The sequence below is a fragment of the Dryobates pubescens genome, chromosome 9 (genome assembly GCF_014839835.1).
Source record: "Dryobates pubescens isolate bDryPub1 chromosome 9, bDryPub1.pri, whole genome shotgun sequence".
Lineage (NCBI taxonomy): Eukaryota > Metazoa > Chordata > Aves > Piciformes > Picidae > Dryobates > Dryobates pubescens.
Window position 1 is genome coordinate 33,251,087 of NC_071620.1, and position 23,380 is coordinate 33,274,466.

At 42.2% G+C, this 23,380-nt stretch overlaps 1 protein-coding gene across 3 annotated transcripts in view; it reads right to left on the reverse strand.

The window, feature by feature from the left end:
• The window catches only part of RANBP9 (RAN binding protein 9), a 41,219-nt gene extending 32,161 nt beyond the window's left edge, over positions 1–9,058 (reverse strand). For all 3 annotated transcript variants that reach the window (XM_009906734.2, XM_054164435.1, XM_054164436.1), the window contains exons 1-2: positions 8,487–9,058; positions 144–255 (exon numbers count right to left, since the gene is read on the reverse strand). In XM_009906734.2, coding sequence (XP_009905036.2) covers positions 144–255; positions 8,487–8,949 — 575 coding nt within the window. In that variant the 5' untranslated portion in view covers positions 8,950–9,058. The remainder of the gene's footprint in view (positions 1–143; positions 256–8,486) is intronic.
• Positions 9,059–23,380: the final 14,322 nt, after the last annotated feature.

Below are 23,380 nucleotides of genomic sequence, written 5' to 3' on the forward strand. Positions count from 1 at the left end.
CTCCCCATAAATGGGGAACTGAGCTATATAAAAAGCAGTACAATATGAAAACAAGATTTGGTGCCAAAGATGTCTATTGGCTAAAAGAAAGATGATGTGACACAGTATTTCAAACAATATTTCATAATGCACTCAATGCTTACCCATCTCTTCCCTTGCTGACAATTTTCACTTCGAAATAGTATATGCCACAGGCTGCAGGTATGGGGTGTGTAGCTCGAACAGAAGCAGCATCTTTTGGAGTTTTTCCATGACCTGACAAACAATTACATTCAAAACACAACAAAAAAAAATATATTTTAGATAACTCTTGAAGATGACTCAAAAGGTACACATATGAACTACTCCAAACAGAAGGCTTATGTAATGAGCGGCAACATACAACATTCTAATCAGCCTTATTTTTCTGCTATATTAAGTTTTTGTTGTAGGCTATGAGAAGTTCTGGTTATACTACCCCAAAAGGCCCTACAATTGTTTGAAGGGAAACTGGGAGGCGGGGTGGGGAAGTTTCACAGCATTAAGTAACAATTTACAAAAGCCTACCTGGGTTTGAAAGAACTTTGATTTCTCTAATGCACAGAGCTTGCTTATTTTTATAGACTGAAATATGATCTAACAGAGTTTAATGCTTAGTGCTTCTGAAACAAGTTATTTAAGGTATTTTAATGTCCTTCAGAACAAACATCAGTCATTACACAGAACACATGACTCGTATTTCAATATTCTGAATATTATTTCAGGACAGCAATAAGCCTCACAGCCTGCAACTGAGCTAATGCAGCTCCTACTCCTTTTTCTTAGAAGGTTTGCCATGTATCAGCTCTGTCACAAAAAGAATGCCTAATGCCAGCTCTTGTCTGCTCTAGGGATTTTCAGCCTAAGTCCAGAGAGCCACCTGCACTCCACTAAAACTAACTCTTCTGAATGTGTCACCCTCTTCACAGCCCCTTCTTCCAAAGGCAACTTGGATGCAGGCTTTCGGCCAGCTGACTTGTTTCAGCAGCTAGCTGTTCAAGCAAGCGCAAGCCTCTCCCAGGGACACCAAAATCCCTCCATTAGTGTGTGAAAGTCACACACAGGGTCACAGGACATAGTTTAGGGGGAAAAAAAAGAAAAAAGAAAAAGAGCAAGGCAGACAGTATATTGGATGCTGGTAAGAGCTGTTTCAATAAAACAGCAACCAGGAGCAGAACTGCTATGGCCATAAGAATAATTCACACAGATCTCATGCCTGTTCTGCATGTGGATCTGAGGCATGATGAAAAGGCTGGTTTGAGTATGCTGTATGAATCACTTGGGCTGCAACACTCCAGCTGTCATCTCCAGTCCAGGCAAGAAGGCCTACTGCACCTGCATAGCAATTTATCTGTGTATGCCAAAAAAAATACAACACACTCCTTCCAGTGGCATTAACACTAGAATTATTGCTCACAGATGAATCACATCTCATGTGCAGCATGATGGGTTATAGAACAAGGAAGAAACTACAGAAAAATGACAGCATAACCAGTCAGAAAGCCCAAGCACAGCTGACCTCTAACCACAGGGCCCTCTAGTGTAAATGGTGAATAGTAAACACCTGCCTGCAGAGCTTGCACCAACCACCTCTCACCAAATGGCATGCACTCAGCCAAGGAGGACTCTCCATTTCACCATTTGCATCCAAACTTTCCTAGCACAGCATGAATTCTTGACACACTGAGATTAGGTTTAACCTGCAAAGTTATTTTAACATACCTACTTCACCTCAGTGTGTTACTACCTTAAGGCAACTAGTCAACTACTCACATTTCTGGGCTGCAAATGCATTGCGCACTTCAGTATGTCATTACTCAGTAATTCATATATGGATCCTTTGATCACCTTACATGTTTTACAGTATTAAGCTTATTTTCCACCATCTGCATGTTGTTAGAAGGAAAAAACCCCACACTAGTCTACTCCATGCACAAGACACTATAGTATGCTTTATTGTTCACCACTTCTAAATTATTTTCTCAGGCTGTGTCAAACAAGGCAATATCCAAGAACATGACCCAAGAGCTTCCATAGGTTTCCTTGGTAGCTCACTGTTTAGTTTAGCTACTATAAATTAGATTATTATTCTAAGTATGCAGAACTCCTTCAGCTAAAAGGCACCCAAAAACTTCATGGGCAGAACATTAAACTCCTGAGAAATCCCTTAAATTCAGACAGCTCTGATTAAATGATACATTAGTCGGGGGTGGAGTGGGAGGGAAAGATACTTTCTTTTTAAACAACCTTAGGTTCTTACTTGAAAATAGACTGCAAAGAAGTTCCCTTGGTTACTCCATGCACTTGACAATCTGTGTAGTTTCAGCCTGAGTCAGTCTCCTTATTTGGGCAAGCGTTCCACACAGAAAACTGAAGTAGTAACAACTAGCCAAATATTATTGAAAATGTACATACATTACCCGGCAGACTTTGTTTTGTGAAATCGCAATCTAAGTGTTTGGAAACAATACCAATTTAAGGGATTCTTAGCACCTCTTTCTGACACTGCTCCCATTCTCCCACCCCCTTTGCAGTCCAGACAGCTACCTGCAAGGCCATACAATGAACCAGATTGATTCGCTGATCAGGCTTTAAGAAACCCACCAGATTTTTTTTAAGCATCAGATCAGTTCCCTGATCCAGTTCACAACACAGCCACATGCAGCTGTCACACCACACATAAGAGGTCAAAACAGGGGCAGAAGTAACAGGATACCTTACCAGTGTTGCCAAACACTCCATGTGGTGAAGCAACATGCTTGGGGAAGTCAGTGCCCAAAACAACTTTCATCCCATCAAAACAGGAGACATCCTAAATTTAGAACTCCTGTCCCTTTAATATAATCTCCTACGAATCCCATTTTTGCTTGAGCGTGCTGCCTTTATTTGTAGTTACATAAAGCTATGATTTCTAACAGCAAATTCAACAGCATCAAGCAGTTAACTACTATCAAATACTCCAAAGACCTCTACATTGTCTCAACTTACTAGTTGAGACTTTCAGTGCTACGAAGCTACACTGCATTACCTGACGAGTCAAGATAAACTAGTGGCAACTTTAAAGAGGTTCTTTACAGAGCAGGTGGTTGAACTGCAAAATTTCTTACCAAAATGTGTTATAAATGCTAGTGTGTAAGTGGACCTGAGGCAATCTTCTGCCACAGAAATTAACTGAGAAAACGCCTTCAGCTCAGATGTCCTTCAGTTCAAAACGGCTGGAAACCGAGAGAGAAAAGCACAGATACACCATAGATGCCCAACAGTTTTAGATTTTTCCATGGGCACTGTCACTGAGCTTTGTGGCCATTAGCTGGTTATACACTGCTGCCATGTTCTTCAGTAACCTGAACCTCCACTTCCTTGCTTGTGAACAAAAGGAACTTTGACACACAACTCTGAACTTCTGAATCAGAGGTTTCAAGTGCCTGAAGCAGATCATATGAAGTCTGCCCTATGCTCACAAACCCCTACCTTTTAGTTACAGACCACAGTTTAGTTATTTAAGAGGATAAAGTATATATTATTTAACAGTAAAACCTAGTAATTTTCTATGTTAAAAAGAATTCTGCAAAGAGATGCACTGGGGCAGAGAAGGGAAGACAAGCAAACTGCCCACTGTAAACCAGTTCATAGGTGAGTTCAATCATCAGAATTGTTTTCAACTGGGCTTTCATTAAAGTGTTTTACAACCACAAATGGACCATGCTCAAGGAGTAAAGCTTTACTATATTTTAGAAGCAGTCATTCAAGATGATAGTGCTTACTAAAAGTAGTAAGCTCAGTGCTTCAGCAAAATTGTTTTTAAATTAATCTAAATTCTATCAATTCAGATAAAGCCATCTTTGGAGAGGCCACTTCAACTTTCAGATTTAGATTCAAAGATTGTTATTTTTAAGTGTGCAATCCATATGCACTAAATAGCCCAAAAGAAATCTACAGGAGTGTCTATCAAGACAAAAGTAAGAATGTTTACACAGTTTAAATCCTTCAATGAAGTTTACATAAGCTCAACTGCAGTTATTTCCAACAGGTGGTTCAATGACTTGCTCACACTGCCAAAAATAAAATAATCAAGGCCTAATTTTATGTTGAATTCATTAGAGAAGTTTCAGTGAGACAAGGAAAAAAAAAAGAAAGAAGAAGTCTGCCAATGATGTTTTTTTCCACAGTTTAAATCAGCAAGACACCTCAGGGCTATAGAGGTGTCCTAACAGGTAGACTGTACTGTACTGAATGTGCTTCAGCTGTTTTCTGCCACAAGCACTGACATCATCCCTGTATCACTGCATGACAACACAGAACTATTACTACAGAATTGCCTTCTGTTTGTTACAAGAATTGAGATGCACAGCTGGCATTAAAAAATAATATAGAGATACATATTTTTATTTTCTTTTAACACATTTGGCACTAGAGACAGTTCAAGTACATCATAGATGAATGTCAGGCTGGGATTTCCTGGCCTACGATACATCAGAAGTTGTTCAGGCAATGGCAGCTTAACTCCACATCTTGTAACTTTCCTCAGCTTTTTTTGGACAACCATCACAAGACTAACTCAAGTTACTCTAGGACTTTCCATGATTTGAGCACTGATGATTTAGTCTGTTTACCTAGTTCTGTATATAGTTTCTTTCATGGTTACATCTGTGTTGAGTCTGTATTTTCATCTTCTTATATTACACAGCATAGATGATTATCTGCTGGAAACTGAACTTGTCTGTCCAGTGGAACATTCATATTACATAAAACATTTATTAAATTCCTGCTTTTCAACAAGATCCATATGTTAATTCTGTGTATTCCAGAAATAGGTATGAATATTTTTAAAGATATCTTACCTTAATATCTGCAAATTTTGTGTGGTAACTGCTTTACATGTAGCACATGCTTATCTGAACCCTGATGCTTTCTTTACCTACAGCTCAGAGCTGTTAATATGACAATTAAGTGGCACCACAATTTCTTTTTCTGCTACTGTTTGTCACGTATCACTTACATATATATACCATGAGGAACAGTCACTAGGACAGCTTTAGCTTTCCATCGGCTGGCACAGCTAAGTGGCAGCAACAGAAATGTGCATCTGTCCATCCAAAAAACACAAATACCCTTGGGTATTTATAATACATTACAGTACCACTGATGCCAGTGTATGTGCATTTCACACCCAGATTCTGGCAAAGCTTCCTAATCAAGGGTCAGAATTTGTGAAAGTAACAGAACAGCCCACTGGGGAAAGAAATGGGTCTGTTCTAGTAACAACCCAGCACTCGATGCATCTTCCCCCAAACAACTCCTGTGTGTTTTCCTCTTCTATGTAAAACTATGATTCTGAGAGAGAACACAAGAGAGCACTGACCCTTGGGTTTTGTTGACCTCAAAAAAACCATTAAAGAGCTGTTATTATAATGCTAGACTATTCCTTTCTTTAAAACTCCACTGCTTGCTCAATGTTCTGCTTTTGTGGCAGTTTTGATTTTTAAGCACTTTCTAGGATGCTTGCAAAGTGTTTCAGGTCCAGAAATGCAGTACAGGAAGCATCACAGCTGCAGTGGGTAGAAAAAGACATTTTCTGTGGCTCAAGTTTCCATACAAGTTGTCCACTGGTATGCAAGGAGATGAAAGCAATCTTTGAAATCACATAAAGAGGACTACCACTCCTCTAGCAAATCAATGAAACAAAAGTCTCACTGCTCAAAGTACATCAGCATATTAAAATTATGAAGCTAGTTAGATGAAAACATTACTTTGAAAGCCTCTGCTCTGATTATTTACCACCACCACCTTCTTTTTTTTTCAGAGGAAGATATCCCCAACACATCCAGAATGGAAGGCAGGCACTCATGTTACCACTGTCTGCCTCCCCTCAGTCCAGACACAGAGACTACTCCAGAAAAAACAGTTCTATAGCTAGAATCTACAAAGGCAACAGAGAAAGCTAAAGTGTGCAAGGCATCCATACTACAGTAACAGAAAACAGTAAGAATTGCTTTTGATAACTGTTTCTTTGGACAGATCTGTCTTCTCTGTCCCTTCCCTGAGTATTTTGGTCAAGAGTACAACAGATCTTTAGCCATGCTCAATGTGTGATTCATATTTCCTTTCAACAAAAACATCCAACAGACTTCCATGACTACTCAGACAACTTCAGAAGCACTGAAAGCGTCAATATTTCATAAGAAGGTATTTTCAATGCTTGCTTTTGAGACCACTATTTGTAACTGATCTATAGAAAAACCATTTCAGAATGCTAAGCACACTCTTTCTTACTATCCGCCCTCATTCTCCTAATTAAACCTCCTTTTATCATGTTCTCAGTGCTGAAGGATCCAGCGGGGGGGAGCGGGGGGGAAGGCAGCAGATGTGATTTTGGTTTTTTTTTTCCCCTTCAGCGCTCAGGTAGGTGTCCTGATACTATCCATTGCTTAGGCCAGTTAGCAACTTCAGGTGCCTAGACGGTAAGTTATACATGGGGCTACCCTAAGAGCCACCTCCAGTAAATTACCAGGAAGATGAGCTACTTAAGAGGCCATTCACTCCCATTTGCAGTTAAGAGAGAAAAGTGTGTAATTGTTACATTGGCACCTCTCTTTTTCACAGTCCTCTGGGGTGATCTAGGAACTCTTCAACTTTCATCACTTAGTATTACTTAAGAGCTAAAGCAAAGGCATTTTATTATTATAACCCACTAACTGTGCTTTATGAAGCCCAGAGTATCCACAGTATCTTCTATATTAACTATACTTCAAAAACATGCTAAGCCTCTTGGAATCTGTTTTGAGGTAACGAATCTCTTGTTAACACTAAGGCAAAGGAGAGAAGTGACAAAAACCAGAGATAACACAAAGAAAGCTTGAAAAATACATTTCTCCAATTACACTGACAGACCAGAGAGGCTCTTTCTCTAAATTCCATTCATAAGAAAAAGAGTTGGCCAAAGCAAAACAAACAAGCAGGAGAACTTGATGACCATAAAGCTATGATCATCTTAAAAAAACCACCACAACAACAAACAAACCCCACAGCACCCAAAAAACAAAATCCCACTAAAAAAAGAACACCCAAACCAACCAACCAACAACCACCAAGCCACTACCACTAAGCACCACCAAATACAAAACGTTTCTAAAAATACAAGGTCATAAAACACTGAACAAAAGCCAGGAAATTCAGAGTTGAGTATTAAATAACATGTCCTTAAATCACTCACTGCCTCCCAGAAACCTACTCTGCAGTAATCAACCTTCTTTATCATCTTTATAGAGTGTATTAAACTTAACATATTTAACAGAGTGTTTTGTATGTAATAGTAAAGCCTCTCTATTTAAAAAAATGTCTCTCAGAGTACATTTAATCCTTTCATGGCAGCCAAATCCTGACATGTGTTTGTGTTGCCGTTTTCCTCCTCCGATTAAACAGTAACATGTTTATCAAGATTTCACTTGAATTTCTCCACTGTAAATTCTGAGAAAGCCTAATTGCAAGTTGGTTCCCCCCACCCTCCCCGTTGCATTCGACTACGGACTGATAGACGGTCCAGCTTTTCACAGCCAACTCAGAAGTGGATTTGAATCCACAACACTTCTACTTCAGGACTTGGGCCTAGAACACCAGATGTGCCTTGTGTTTTTTCAGGTCAGAGTGTACTTATGTTTCCAGGTTTCACGACATTTCGCAACCACCAACACAAGTTTTTCCTCTACTGCCTCTGATTTATACCACCACACACTCTCATTTTTACCTTTTTTTTGGAAAAATCAGTCATTTTAACTACAGAACCTCTAAGCAGAAAGTTACAAAGTCACCTTTGTTAATGTAAGTCCTGTTGTCATTCCTTCCCCTCAAATCACTCTGCAGTCTGTGCAATAGTTAGACAAGACTATTACCAGTGACTTTAATTCCATTTTTTATAGTTTAAAAATAAACCGTGCATTTCTCTGTGCTCTTCCCTCTCGTCATTTCCGTGTTTAACAGCTTAACGCTCGCTGCTCTTAACTCCATTTAACCCTTACTCTTCGAGAGAAAAAAAAAGCCACTTCTTTTCTCGCTCATTACCATAAACAGGACACGTCATGCCGATTCTCCTTTATTCTCCTGCCTCAGACCCAAACCTTCTGGCGATACCTGAATCCACGGAGGAAGTCTGAGTTTACATAAAGCCCACTCTAGAAGCATAAGGAGGCGGGGGTGGCCCCTTGCCTACCCCCCCATCGCGACAGAAGCAGGGGGAAGGGAAAAGAGAGACCACTCTCTCCACGCTGCGGGCAACTAAGGGGATCAGAAAGCAAAGGAGGAGAAGAAAGAGGGAGAAGAACATGTGTTATTTCCTGTTATTGTTACTCCTGTGCCCCCTGCCCGACGGAGGGGTCGCGCCCGCCGTTCCCGGCCCGCAGACCCCGGCCCAGGGAGGGACCCCGCACTCTCCCTGGGCAGGGGGAGTCGCGGTGGCCCGGGCTCCCCCTCACCTTTGTAGTGTACCCGCAGGTTGTTCTGGGAGAGGCCGATGTAACTGAATTTGTCCTTCGGGCTCCAGGAGCGGGGCAGCGGCGTCTCCTGCTCGTCTACGGCCGGGTAGAGCCTCTTCAAACGCCGTTTTAGCTCCTTCTCCTGCTCGTTCAGGGCCGGGTCGCCGTGTGGGAACGGCGCCGTGGCGCTGGTGCCGCCGCTGCTGCTGGCCCCGGCCGACAGGCCCAGCGCGGAGCCAGTACCGCCGCCCCCCGTCGCCGCGGGCCCGCTGCCGGCGGCGGGTGGCGGCGGCGCAGCGGTGGTCGGCGGCGGTGGCGGGTGGAGCAGGAGCGCGGCGGCCGGTGCGGGACCAGGGTTGGCGACGGCGGCGGCAGCAGAGGGAATCCCCGGCGCCGGCGGGGGAGCGGCGGCCGCCAAGGGGAGCTGCGGCGGCGGTGGCTGTTGTTGCTGTTGCCCGGACATCCCGGCTCCGGCCTCCTCCTCCTCTGCCGCTACCTCCCGCAGTCTCGACTGTCACTGGACGGGGCCCGGGGAGGAGCGATGGACAGGCCCGGCCGCTGCGGAGTGAGGCGGCCGCCGGCAGCTTTGGCCGGCGGGTCACCCCAACCAAAGCGTCTCGGAAGGGGGCGGGGTGGGGGGGGCGATGACGACGACGACGGCGGCGACTACCCGCGAAGGTGCCCGATGGGAGCGAGGGCCGTCGCAGGATGCGGCGGAGCAGAGACGGGGCCGCAGGGACGAGTGAGGCTGGCAGAGGAGCAGCAGCGCCGGGCGGAAACGAGGCGGGCGGAGAGCGCGCGCCAGGCGCCGCGGCAGGGCTAGCTCTCCCCCCTCCCTCCCGTCTATCGCGCGCGCGCGCAGTGTCCAGCCCCGACGCGCGGCGCCACCGCCGCCGTGCGTCCCCGAGTCAGCTGAGCGCGAGACCCTGCCCCGCCCACCAGGGCCACGGCGCGAGGGCAGGGAGAAAGGGGCGGGGCTTCTATCCGTCGGCGGGCGCGGGGCGCGAGGCGCGAGGCGCGAGGGAGGCGGCAGTGGCGGCGTTGAAGGGCTGGGGAACGGGGCGGGGGGAGGGGAGAAGAAGGCCGTGTGGATAGTTGCTGCTGTCCGTCGTGAAGGGTGGTGTAAATAAGTGGCGACGGGCTGGTTTGTCGCCTGGGGTGCCTGGTAGGCCGCCTTCCGTCAGGCCCAGCTCGTGTCCGCTGCCCGCCCTCGCGCGTTGGCCTCGCCGGCAGCGCTAGGGCACGGGGACAAAGGGAAGTGCCACCGAGAGAAACTTTTTGATTGGAAGGGTTGTCAAACACTGAAAGAGGCTCCCCAGAGAGGTGGTTGGATCACCACCCCTAGAGGTGTTAAAAACTCTCTGCTGAGGGAGATTGTTTAGCACCAGACTGGGTAGAGTTGATGAAGGTCTTTTCCAGCCAAAATGATTCTATGAGAACAGGGCAGAGTGCCCCATAAAGGAAACCTCAGGAATACCTCAGCTGAAGAGAACAGGAGGAGGGGACTTTGTTCGGGGTCTTTATTTTTTCCTTTGGTTTGTGATTTGAGAAGTACATTTGCCTATGCTTGATGTACTTGATTAATCAACAGTTGCAGACAAGTAAGCACAGCTTTGAAAATACCAGAAGAGGAAGGGAATTTATCTGGCAGGTCTAGAAGATGAAACATTGGGCACTTCACAAACCATTTTCAGCTGTCAGCATGTTGGGGAACAAGTACAGAAACAGGAAATAGAGCAAGTTAATTATGCTTCATCTCTATGAAATGGCTGGTGAGGTAATGCTGGTGAGACACAGGCATGTAAGCAGCTAAACATTTCTTACCCATAGTCATCAAAATATCCTGTCACATGAGACTGCTCCATGATGGCTAGTGGCATCAAAGGCATTCTGAAATGCAATTATCTACAAGTACCCGATCAAATGTGCTGCAAACTATACAAGAGTAGAAATGCCTGAGATGGATGTCAAAAGACAAACTGAAATATGCCCAAGGGTCAATTATTCTGGCCCTGGTAGCTATCTTCTGCTAGATCTACATATGCTTTCTATTATCTAGAGGATGCTGTAAATCATGGAGCTTAGTTGTTTAAAGAATATGGTATTTGGGAAACATAAACTTTGGGGAATATATTTGTTATGTTCCTAAGTGTAGATGTGTGATAACTATTTATTTCTTTCAATAAATGTTATGCCATAGCAACTTCCTGGGCTCGCTTAGTGTTTGTGCAAAAATGTGTCGCCCATTATGACACAGCCACCATCAAGTTCCTGGGTTTTGTGCTTTATTTTGTACATCATACATGTTTCCATGCACCATTCTTGATGTTACTTACTAGTCTGATTGCTTTTGTCCTGACATTTACCACCTTCCAAGGATAAATAATGCAAATCTGTCCAAAAACTGGTTTTTTATACAAGCCTTTTCCCTCAAACATGCCCGCAGACTGACTTACCCGCATCCCTTACTCTGAGGTAGGGATATACTGTAGACTGCCAGAGGAGAAAATGAAATCCTTTATGCAGAGGTAGTTTAATACTTGGTAATAACCGGTATGTCATTTATTCCTCCTGTAGTTCATTAGCTTATTTGTTTTCTGACTAAAGCTTCATGAGGATTAGAGATAGCACATAGATATTTATATAAATGCCTCGTTTCTACTTTTCAGTTGACATAGATGAATTGGAACTTGTCAGACTTAGAAGCAGTACTCATGTTCCACTCTAATGTGTGTGTCTGTCATTTTCAGTATTGAACTTAGTTTACCATTGCATGATCCGTTCTGTTTTGTTACAACTTTGTCAACATCACAGCCCTCTCTTCTCTTGTTTAACTGAAATAATTATGACAGCTGCAAATTTTACTATCTCACCATACAGCCCTCTTTCTAGGTCAGTAGTAAATACAGCAACAGTATGAGACTGGCCACAAAGCCCTGAAGCAGGCTGTCATTAACCTTCCACCATTGCAGAAACTCACTATTGAATTCTGCTCTTTGTTTTCCATATCCACTTTTGGAGGTGTACGTTTCTTTTTAACCAGTGATGACTTAGCTGCTTGAGTAGTCTCTGTTCTAGGGATTTAACCAAAGGCCTTTTGAAACTCTGTGAAACATTAACTACACCAAAATCTCTTTGGTTTTGGGGTGGGGTTTTTCTGACACTTTCAAAGAGCTTCAGTAGATGGATTGGCAAGAAATTACTTTGCTGTACAGAAAAGCTGTGGTAGGCCTAATTTCATATGCAGAGATTTTGTTCTGTATGTTTGGTATTTATTTATGGTTACTTTTAGTGGCCCTTTTAACCAAGGAAAACACAATCCAAACAGTCCAGCAACTGAGGGTATTTGGCCTCTTGTTGAACATATCAACAGGGTGTCAACATGTTGGACATGGGTTTTAAAGTGCATGCAGATGGTTGGTTCCCTCCACCACTCCTGACTCCAAGTCCTCCAGGTAGACATGCTGCACAGACATTAGCTCCCTGTCAGTAGCTCACTCATCAGCTCTCCTCAGGGATCCCAGAAGCTGGAGAAGACGGGAGAGAAACCCTTGACAACATCCTCCAGGCATCTTCAGTAGGAATAAAGTTCTTCTGATTGCATGAACCCAGCTTTTTCTCACAATGGAATGTTCTGTGTGGCCTCGACATCGCAAAGGTTAATTTAACTCCTGGATCCTGCGTTGGCTGATCTCTGTGTTTTCATTAAGAGTAAGTGGGCTGTGGCCATCTGTGCCAGCAAAGCTGAGAGCGTTCTGTCCGTCGTCAGGAAACAGAGGCAGGATTCTCCTTGGGAGTCTATTTCTCTGTGTGTCCTTTGTCCCCCCTTTAGGACCAGGCCTCCCAGTTACACATGAATTTAGTATGTTTGCTGCGGCTGCCAGGCTTGACAAATTTTCAGCCACTTTCCTTCTGAAATTTAATATCTCCCCTTTGTAGCGATGGTAACTGTTTGCTGTTCTTTGTTTAGTATTTCTCCTGGTTAAGTTTTTCCAAGGCATAGTTTCTTTCTAACTGTTCTGGAATTAAATTTCTGCTTTGAGAAGCAGAAAATCAGCAGTGGAAATCAGCAGTGTTATTTATTGTTGTACCTTCTGTGTACAAAACCCACTGAGAAGTAGGCTATGATACTTCAACAGTGTTAAGGACAGATCTTTCCAAAATACCTAGAGGATTTTTTTACTGAGCCTTTTGCTATTTGGACTTGTGTTTTGTTTTGTTGGGTTTGGGTTTGTTTGGGTTTTGTGTTTTGTTTTTTGTGTGTTTTTTTTCCCCCTGCTAATTTAGTTGCTGGTACGCAGGATAGGCCTGATGAATTGACAAATGAAAGGCTTGGCAATATGAATCACAAGTGAATTATAAGGCCATCAGCATCTGTTAACTTGGTTGAATCAAATGGTAATCAAGTTGCAATTTATGCTATTACTGTATTACTTCTGCTTTTATAAAGCTGAGCAATCCACTAATAGAAATAGTTTTGTTGTATGAGTCAACTATGCCTGTACCTATCTTAGACCAAGAGTGATTAGAAATTTCTCTTGTTCTCTTGTTTGCCAATGCTTCAGTTGTGGTATGTGTATATATATAAAATATATATATATATATATAAAAAATAAATATATATATATGGAGAGATATAGATATAAATCTGTGTGGGTTTGGTACTTGAACAACAACGTGCACACATGGCGAGATCAGGCTTGTTCTCTGTATTCTGTTCTTGCCTTCCTGGTTTTGTTCATGGGCACTACAGTCTACAGGAACCTCATGTTTTATAGAGTTATAATCTGCTTTTTGCACAAAATCTCAGCAGCAAATTTAATCTCCACCAGCCAATTTCTCAGAGTTCCTTTTATTTTGTTTATGAGTTTAAAGTTTATTCATAGTTAACTCCATGCTTTTCTTCCAAAGTTGTTATTCATAGCTCTTTACTGTATCCTCTTTCCACACTGAAGAATAAATTTCTTTAAACCATTTTTCTGATGTATAACAATAGGAGATTTTGCCGAGTATTAAAAGACAGTTTAAGGAGAAATGGAAATCTGTTCATTGGGATAGATTATAAATGGAAGAATTTATTGTCTCAGCTCTCTGGGCTACTGTACAAGCGTCATATTCTACCTAAAAATGTCAAAAAATGAACACAGAAATAAAATGTCCTCCAAGCTAAGTGGAATGTTTCATTCACAAAAACTTAAGTGGAGGCAGTGTAGAAAATATAAGACACATAGGTTTGTTCCTTTTGTGAAAACAGATATCAAACCATAGTGTTATTAGAGAAGTGATTCTCAGCTGGTGGTCAAGATCTATTTCTGAGTCTTCATGAAATGGAGCCAAGAGTGGTGGCAAGTTGGCTTGATTGAAGAAAAAACACCAAGTGCTGACTGGAAAACAAAAATAAATCACAGTGGCCAGAATTTCTATAGTTAAAAAGAGTTTGGCAAGATAAGCCTGGACTAAGAAATCCCTTTGTGGTGTGTTAACAAGTGGTGAAGTTGAAGGACAGGAAAAGACAAAATGAAAGAAGGAAGGAGCAAATCATCCAGCATCCTTGGCTAATGGGCTAAAGCACTCTGCACACTTTTCCCCTTGCCCTGGCTGGGCGCATCAGCAGCCTGACTCCTGTGAGTGAGCAGCTGGAAGAGTTCCAGTACCTTTTTAACTGAGGAGGGGCAGGTGGGTCACAAAAACGCTGAGTCTGGAAACTGCCATGTGTCCAGGCACCACAGGACATCATCTATAGGATATTTAGGATGGAAATTTACAAGTTACACTCTTTTAGTAAACATTTTTAAGTTCCCCTGGCATACCAGGCAGTGTTTTGTTTCCAGTCTGCGCATTGGTAGGTTGCCCATTACCATAGATGAACAAGCTCAAAGACTGCAGGCTTTCAGAAACACATGGGATGTGTCAAGCTGACCCACTTCTTGTGGCCTTTATGAAATGTCCTGTACTTGTTAGATGTTAGGATGTCAAGAATGTTTAAGTCTCCACTGATGGGTTAATTATTGTTATGGTGTTTATAGAGGTGGGAGGGCCTTAAGGAAAAGGAGGCCAAAAAGGAGAATCAGGAAGTGAGATGAGTAAAACTCCAGAAATTGCATGCAGATGGAGTTTCATCGTGCCTTTTTTTTTCTCTTGAGAGTTCATTTGGCTCTGCAGTAAAATAGATGTTTACATAGGAGAAACTATATTTTTTTCTCCCTCTCTGCGGCTCTCACATCTACAAAATCAAATGTTTCACATGCCAATCTTGAGAGACAAAAGTAAGTGGACTTTAGGAATGTGGGTCTGTCAGGTGAAAACACTGAGTTTTAGTAATTCCTGGTTACTGTAGCTGCTCTCAGTCCTGCTGCCAGTCTATAGTTTGCTTCTTTCAAATATTTTCCAGGGAAACAAGTTCACATGAAATCCTGAAAGTCTGGTGCCCTTGTTAGTAGTTAGATAGCAGTACGCCTTCGTAGTAATTTACTGTACAGGACTGATGACCGTGTTGTGGTTTGTGGAATACATTAAATATACCAGAAGCCTGTAGAATGTACATACATTTGCCTTCTTTTAAGAGTGTGAAGCCATGCGTCTACAAAACACATTGACTGACAAAATGCAAATTATTTTCCTATCTTTGTTCAGTCATAGTAACCTTGGAGAACACTTCCATGACAGAGCAATTAAAATATTTCAAACAAGGTCATGATTTTGCAGGTGACTGTTTTTAAGATTAGCTTGCCATTATATATGCTGTCATGATTACAATGTACATGCTCAGAAGCCTGGAGGAAGAGTAGCTTCCTGTTCTAGTACATATTATTAATATAATCAGCAATTATTGTTGCTTGCCAAGCCATGCCTATGGTAACCTCTGTCATCAACAATATTGTTTAATCAGCTTTAAAATTACTAAATCTTATCTGCTTGGCAACTTCTTTTAACTTACCTCAGGAACTTACTTACGTGAAGATGCTGTAGAGACTAGTATGAAAATTTTACTCCATAAAAAACACAGTATTGTTACTGATTTGTTACAGCTGCATGGTACTGTCTGCCTTGCAAGTGTCTTAATGATCAAGTCAGTTTTCCTTTCTGGGAATCAAATGCTCAGAAAGGCTGAGAGGTTTTCCTGATGTCATCTCTCCTCCATGGCTGGACTAGCTATTCCATGGGCTTTCCTGACAGACACTTGGTTAGACTCTTCTTAAAACCTCCCGCAGCTGGTATGTTAACAGCTTTCTCTTGTGTTTTGACTAGTAACAATGTAAGGGAATGCTTGAGTGGTTTGAAAATACATATTTAATTTGGATAATCTGAAAACTAAATGCAATACAAGCATTTCTGTTGCTTTTTTAAAAACTTTGACAGCGCTTTTTGAAGCATGAAGTTTTGATCCAAATTTCCATTGCCACAGTAAGCATTCAAAACTCATGAGTCAATGCCCACCCACAAATTGAGTTGGCTTAAAAGCCCATTTTCTTAAAAATAAGACATTTAGAGAGGATGGGTAGGTGGTTGGTTATTTGCCATCTGTTTTCTGAGCTTTTAGGAGACTTTCATATTTACAAGCTTTTGCTGTAGGGAAGAATTAAAAACTCACTTAAAAGAATATAAAGCTGGGATTCCTTCTGCAGTGCCTTGACTTTGGCAGCTGAAAAAAAAATATGAAGTATTTCCAGTGAAGTGGTGAAAGTCAACAACACCTAATTTGACCCAACAGCATTCTTCTCTGTCTTATAGCTTTGTAGAGGAACAGAGATCTGTTAATATATTTGCTATATTATGAGAAACATTGAGGAAAAATATGGGGTACAATTCTTTTCCATCTCAAGAAGACCTCCATTATATAATGCTAACCACAGTTCACTTTTCTGTTGCTTGGGGTAATTAATGTCTAACAACACTTGTGAATAGGTAAATGCTGTCTCTACTCCCAGTCCCTAGTAGGTTAAGTCTCATGGTAGAGAAGAATTTCTCTTTAAACATAAAGACTGCGGGAAAGTAACAATTCAGTGTTGCCATGGATTGTCACACTTGGCTAGTTCTTGGTAATTAAAGGAAGCTTTTGATAAACAAGTAGTTTGCTTAATTTTAATGGTCTGTGGTTAGGAGTTCTAGGATAAACTTGCTTGTCCTTAATTTTTTCAGTGAATATGTTATGTTGTTGTCTTAGAAACTGTGTTTCTTCTGTTGAATATGGTATGTTGCTGATGTGCCAGGCAGCTTTAGCTAAACTCTGTGAATGCAAACTCCTTTTATATAGTGTCTTGCAGTTGGCTGCCGGACTTGTTGGGAGCACAGTTCTGGCAACTTGCAGATTTACTGAAGTGCCATTTTAATTTCATATGGCAGGTAGCATTTATCCTCAGCTCATAACTAAACCTTACAAAAGTGCAATCTATAGGAGGCCATATGTTGTCCCTAGCAATAACCAATAGCATGAAGTTTTGTTGAAGAAGCAGCTTATTAGTGAGGGCAACACAAATCACATCTGAAAATCTTATCCTTAGATTAATCAAGAAAGACTTTTCTTGCTTGCTGCCCCAGCCAGCCTGGATTTTTAGGTGAGGGTCCATGCTAAAAAAAGTTCATTTGAAACTCTGAAGACCTGCCAGACTGCAGAAAGGTACAAACTGGTCCATAGGGAGATGTATTTCAGTTCTGATTGACGTAAGGTTTCTGGGCCACACAGGCCTCCTAGCCAGTGTTACAGAGTGCGGAAGCATACCGGAAGCCATCAAGCACTACAGTTTCTCTCTTGGAAAGGCTTGCACTGATCGTGGATCAGCTGGTGGGGAGCTTTACTGGGAACAAATCTAGTGCATTCAGTAAGAGCATTCTGTGTCAGTACTAGAAGCAGGAATCACTTCATTGACCAGTAGATGAGGTATGTCACCTAAGTTCTCACCTCAGTTCTGTCAGCAGTTAATGGAGAAAGTCAGGTACCTGGAAGACATCCCTCCCATTCCAGCACATTTGAGAAGAACAGATGAACTGGTTCCTGTGTAATCAAGCATCCTGGAAAAAGTTATATGGGAAGACTATGAGGGTGCAAGTGCACTCAGAGGGAAAGAATTAAAGCTGTGAAGATGAATCTAAATTAGCCTGTTTCTTACTATTATGGGTGATTGACTTTGAAACCTTTATAACACCTTGCAATATTTTTACAGACATGAGATACTGACTTTAAACTCACTGTATGGGAAATTTAAACTCTGTGCCATTTTAGATAGTATAGTTTGGGGATTGGGGGAGGCTGTTTTGCTCCTGTTGACTTCATTTTAGGACATATTTGGCTTCTAGAGACAGCATATTGTTTAAAGCATGCTTTTGCTTGCCAAAGTTTCTGCCTGCAGCATGAATTCCTTTATATGATGCAATTCAGCACAAGGGTCGTTACCTGGCTTCTGTGGGTTCCATATGAACTGTTGGGTGCTGCCAAGCAGCATCCTGCTGCATCTGGTCAACACAAAGCCAAGCTGTGTGTGCAGCCAAACATGGCACACAATTGGCCCAGCAGGAAGAAGAGCAGTGGGTACAGGATGGCTTGCTGTCCCACTTCCCTGCCTGAGCTTTGTGTCTAAGCAAGGAGAACAGAAGGGAGCACTGGCAAAATGCTGAAGAGGTGGAACCAAAAGCTGCTGAAGATGTGGTGCAGCTGAAGTGAGATGTGACTCAATGGCACGTCAGAGCTCATAGGAAGAGGTGAGACAGACCTTGGGCAAGAGGAAATACAGTTGCAAAATTAAACAGTTCATCAGCTAGCCTGTTCACCTCAATTACTGGCATCTTGATATTCACCATCAATCCAGGAATTGCAATACATAGTACAAGACATTAATGATGGCCCCAATTCCATTGTCCACCCCTCATATCTAGAACAGTTTCACCTTTTGCAAATCTGCTGCTTCTGCAGTGTTTTCTCTAATTCCCAGACCTTGGTCTGTTTTCTGCATTGAACTTTTCTTCTCTGTATCCTTTCATCTCTTTCTGCAGAAGTAAAAGTTCCTTGTGGGCAGAGATGCTTATTTGTCTGTTATAATTTATCCACTATATGGGAATCATGTAGTTATATAAAGCAGAAATACTATTAATAGCAGAGAAGGCAGCAACTTCTCTTTCAAACTTTTAATACCATTTCTCCATCAATTTAAATGGAAGCACAATCCATAATTAAAGTGGCACAGTCTTATGTACAGAAGGAATACTGAATCATAGCAAAAAAATGCAGGAAAAGGAAGTATTATCACCATGTCTACTCACTCAGAATATAAATGCAGCCACACAAATCTTTTACATGTTCCTTGGTCAGGCACGTGCTTACAGCTTGCCATTGGCTAAGGCAGAAGTTATGTGATCTGGAAGACAAAACCAGCAAAGTCTGCTAGGACAACTGTGGAGGGAAAATTTAGGACAACCCTCCTTTCCTCCCTTCAACACTCTAACAAGGAAATAATAATTCCTTGTTAATGAACAGTGAGTAACAAGTTTATGTGAAAAATTAAGTTAAAAATTGGCTAGCAAGAAGTGCCAAGTGATGGTTACCTAAGCTCATGGTTGCTGGCTCTGGCAATCAAGGGTTCTTTACATGTCTGAAGAAATGTATACTAACAATGACAGGTCCAGCAACATCTTTTTAAGAGGTGTACTGAAGGTGGATGTCAACACTGTCTGAAAGACAAGTCTTCTTCATTTTAACATGTGTCCTTAAAGCAGGAGAAAGTAGGAAGAGGGGGAAGGGCTGTATACAACTAGAATTAGCCTTGTATTTTATCAGAACCTTGTAGAGTTTCTGACCCTGTTCAAGAATGACCTTTTACATTAATTTTTAACCAGGAAAGGACATACTGTACAGGTATAATATCTAGCCTTCAATGCTTAGTGCAGTACTTAAAAAAATGTAGGAAGGGGGCAGGTATCTACTACTGTATTGAATCTAATGACATTCTCAAATTAACAAGGCCTGGGTTGTATTCTATTTACTTACTTATCATTAACTGATATAACATTCTCTTCCACATTCTTAAGGTCATTATCACAGTGTATTCATTTTGGCTTCTCAGTGAATATAGAATAGAATACAGAATTAACCAGGTTGGAAAAGACCTTTGAGATCATTGAGTCCAACCTATCACCCAACGCCATCTAATCAAACATCCAGCACTATGCCTTTTACAAACACACAAATGAAAAAAAAATCACTAATTCATGCTCCTTTGGTGCTGCCAAGAACCCAGCAAAGTGTGACCAAGATGCATATGGTTTGACTGTGGTAAAATGCCTGCACTCTGCCTACACTACAGGTGTAGCTCTACTGGTAGAAATATCCCAACTAGGTTTCAGGCATTAGGTAAAATACTCCTAGTGAAGCTTGAGTGGTGGAAGAGCTGTACTCAGCTGGCTCCAATTTGAGTCCTTTATCTCATATCCTGTGCCTTAAATGAAAGTTACATTCATTGTTGTGGTGCACAATTCCAATCCACTTACATTTTTTCCTCCTGCAATTACAAGGCAGCAAGGAAAACAATTTGACCGACAGTGCCTTAGTTACAAAATCAGCAGATGCACAAGAAGTTCTTGAATTTGGCATTGTAAGATGATACTTGTAAAATAAACATCAAAATCTCAGGCACTGCACAGTTTTCCCTTTGTTTACCAGGACTCAGATGATAGACAAAACCAACTAATACTGCCTAAATCTCTGACTAGCCGCTCCAAACCAAAAGTCATAGTCCTGGTCCTCCAATCTCCCTTTTGCTAGTAAAAATTATCCCTGAATGGTAAATCAAGCTTCACATTGGTACATAGTGTATTGGACACCAAAGAGAGGGCCTCCTATCTGAACAGGAATGCAGTTGTTTGCAACTAAGTGGCATGCACTGTTTCAACTATGCAGTGTGTAACTGAGGAAATAAACTGGAGGTAATAAAGAAAAGGCAAGCCAGCAATAAAGTAACCCCCCTTTTGGGGTGATTTTTTTAATATGTATATAGTTGAACTCTAAATGTGAACTTTCAGAGATAAGATACACTGATTAATGTACAAAATTACTACAGTGTAATGATTATATATGTCATGGAGCTGAAAGATACTATTGAAGAAAATTTATTTAGTACTAATTTGAATTTACTGTTTCTAAGAGAAGATCATGCATAAGGGTGAAACAAGAAATATCTTTACAATTTAACTCATGCATCTCTGGTAAAATTACTTGGATATTGTACTTGCATCTGCTTAGAGACTCCTCTATCTGATGACATGAAAGTCACTGCAAGGCAGATTTAATCTGGCTGTTGGGTATTTTTCAAAGATGCAGAGACTGCAGGAAGCTTTCCTAACTTGGCAGATCTTCTGTATGAAGTTTAGTGAACTCTCAGGCAGGACTAAATAGCAAATGTCACAGCAAGGCTTTCAAGTTCAGGCAGTTCTTCCCTACCACATCATGAGGTTGCTGCAATTCAAGCAATACCCTTGCGTGACTGGGCCAAGGTGCACACAGTCACAGGTATTAAGAAATAGAATAGAATAGAATTAACCAGGTTGGAAAAGACCTTAAAGAACCTGTCATCTAACACCCTCTAATCAACTAAACCACGGCACCAAGCACCCCATCCAATCTCCTCTTAAATAACTCCAGTGATGGTGACTCCACCACCTCCCTGGGCAGCCCATTCCAATGGCCAATCACTCCTTCTGTGAAATGATGCGTTTCATAGAATCATGGGATCTTTTCAGTTGGAGAGTGGCCAGGTAGAGAGGCACCTGGGGGTACTGGTCGATGGTAGGCTGAACATGAGCCTGCAGTGTGCCCAGGCAGCCAAGAGGGCCAATGGCATCCTGGCCTGCATCAAGAACAGTGTGGCAGCAGGAGCAAGGAGGTCATTGTGCCCCTGTACACTGCACTGGTTAGGCCGCACCTCGAGTCCTGTGTCCAGTTCTGGGCCCCTCAGTTTAGGAAGGATGTTGACTTGCTGGAACGAGTCCAGAGAAGGGCAACAAAGTTGGTGAGGGGTTTGGAGTACAAGCCCTGTGAGGAGAGGCTGAGGACCTACTTACATTTCTCTGTGCAATTTTTTTTCCTTGCTACTTCTCATGATTCTTTTCCATAAGATTCTCTTGCAAACTCCTCCCAATTTATACTACTGCACATAACTTCAAATCACAGATAGTCTCTGATATTCCCATGGTTTCTTCTGGTTTTCTTTCAAACAGTCTGCAAGACTTTATTGTCTCTTCAGACCAGTCATACCTTTAAAATAACCTTATCAGGTGACTGAAATCCCTCAACATGGCATGTGTTGCTTAGCTACCTTCAAACTGAAGGCCAGGCTTGAAAACTACTTTGCCCTGGGTTGCAGTCACCTTTCTTTTGCGTTCTGTGTGAACAGATTGTTATGGTGTAACAACACCTGGCCAGCACTTCATTCAAAGACCTGGGAAACACAGCGCAGCAGGAGGTTGCATGCCAAAAGCAGAGTCACTCAAAGCCGAGTTTACATCACATGCTCATAGGTATGAAGAGGCAAATACTGGACAGGCTGGAATGGATTCCTCAGATCATTGCACATGTTATCCCAGTGTATGGGCCCAGGTCCTTCAGTGACCCTTGCCCACAGAATCATGAAACACAAGTCATTAAGTCTCCCAGGACTACACTCCTCTGCCCTGTGCTGCAGCAGAGGGCAGTGGGACAGCTACACAGCAAGCTTGGGGTCTGTGAAATTACCTGGCTGGTGACTGCCCACATCTTGACAAGGCAAAAGGCCTCTCCTTTGCAGAAGTGCCAGGGATCCTGCTCCAGTGCACACGTTTCCCAGGACGCCAGATGAATTATGGATGAGTCAGCTAGAATTTTTCCATGTGCTTCCGCCGCTGCACAGTGCTTATCGCCAACTGAGCTGTGGTTTTCAACCACTGCCTGGGCCTAGTGCTTCTAACACTGAAGAAGAAAAGAAAAATTCCTCTTGGTTTTCTGATGGAGTGCTCAGGGCATGAGGAATCATGATGCTTATGCAGTGTCAGGCTCCTGTGCCTGTAATGTTTTGCTGAATTGCCTAACATGTGTTAGAAATCATTTGGTTCTTTCTGCCTGCTTTGCTCCTCTCTCCCTCCCACTGGCTGAATGTATTGACAGAGTCAATTAGAAGAGACAGCAGCAATGCTGAAACTGATTAGAATTTCAACCAGAATCTGCTAGCAGCTAGAGCTATCTACAGAGGGCTGAGGGCAGACAGTTACCCAAGGGCCTACTGGCTGACTGTCCTTGTATGCTAGAAGTTGTCTTTTTTGTTATTATTTCAGTCATCGGCCAGATTTGTGTTAATTTATGTTTGGCAAATGTTGATTTATTTAGCTCTTCTTTGAGCACATGAAGTGCATGTGGTCTTAATCTGTGATGATCATAGAAAAAAAACCGTCCACTTCTGGAAATATTTGCTGTGAGATAAAGCACAAAGTCCTTCTACAGCAGCATTTGATGTGTCTTCTCGAAAAGACTACAGCTTTTGTAAGTGCTTGCAGCGATTAAGCAGCACTGATGTCACACTATACAGCATGGGAGACTAAGCATTAATTCATGTCTTATTATAACTTTCTATTATCTGCATTCAAGTTGCATCCAGAAGTCCCAATCAAGATAGGCTTCAGCTGTGCTAAGCACTACATCCATGGAAATGACAGTTTGCACTAGCAAGTACTCAGCTTCTAAATAGAGAACATGAAATAAACCAGTGTGAAGTCAAAGAAATGAAACAAAGATCCTACCAGTTCTTTACCTAGACGCAGCAGTCTACTTGGCTATGTTCACAGAGCTCTGAGCTCTATGTTTGTCTTCAGACAGTTTGAGAACTTGCTGATTTTACTGGGAGAGAAGCAAGGGAGTGCTTTTCCCAGAACGCATGTAT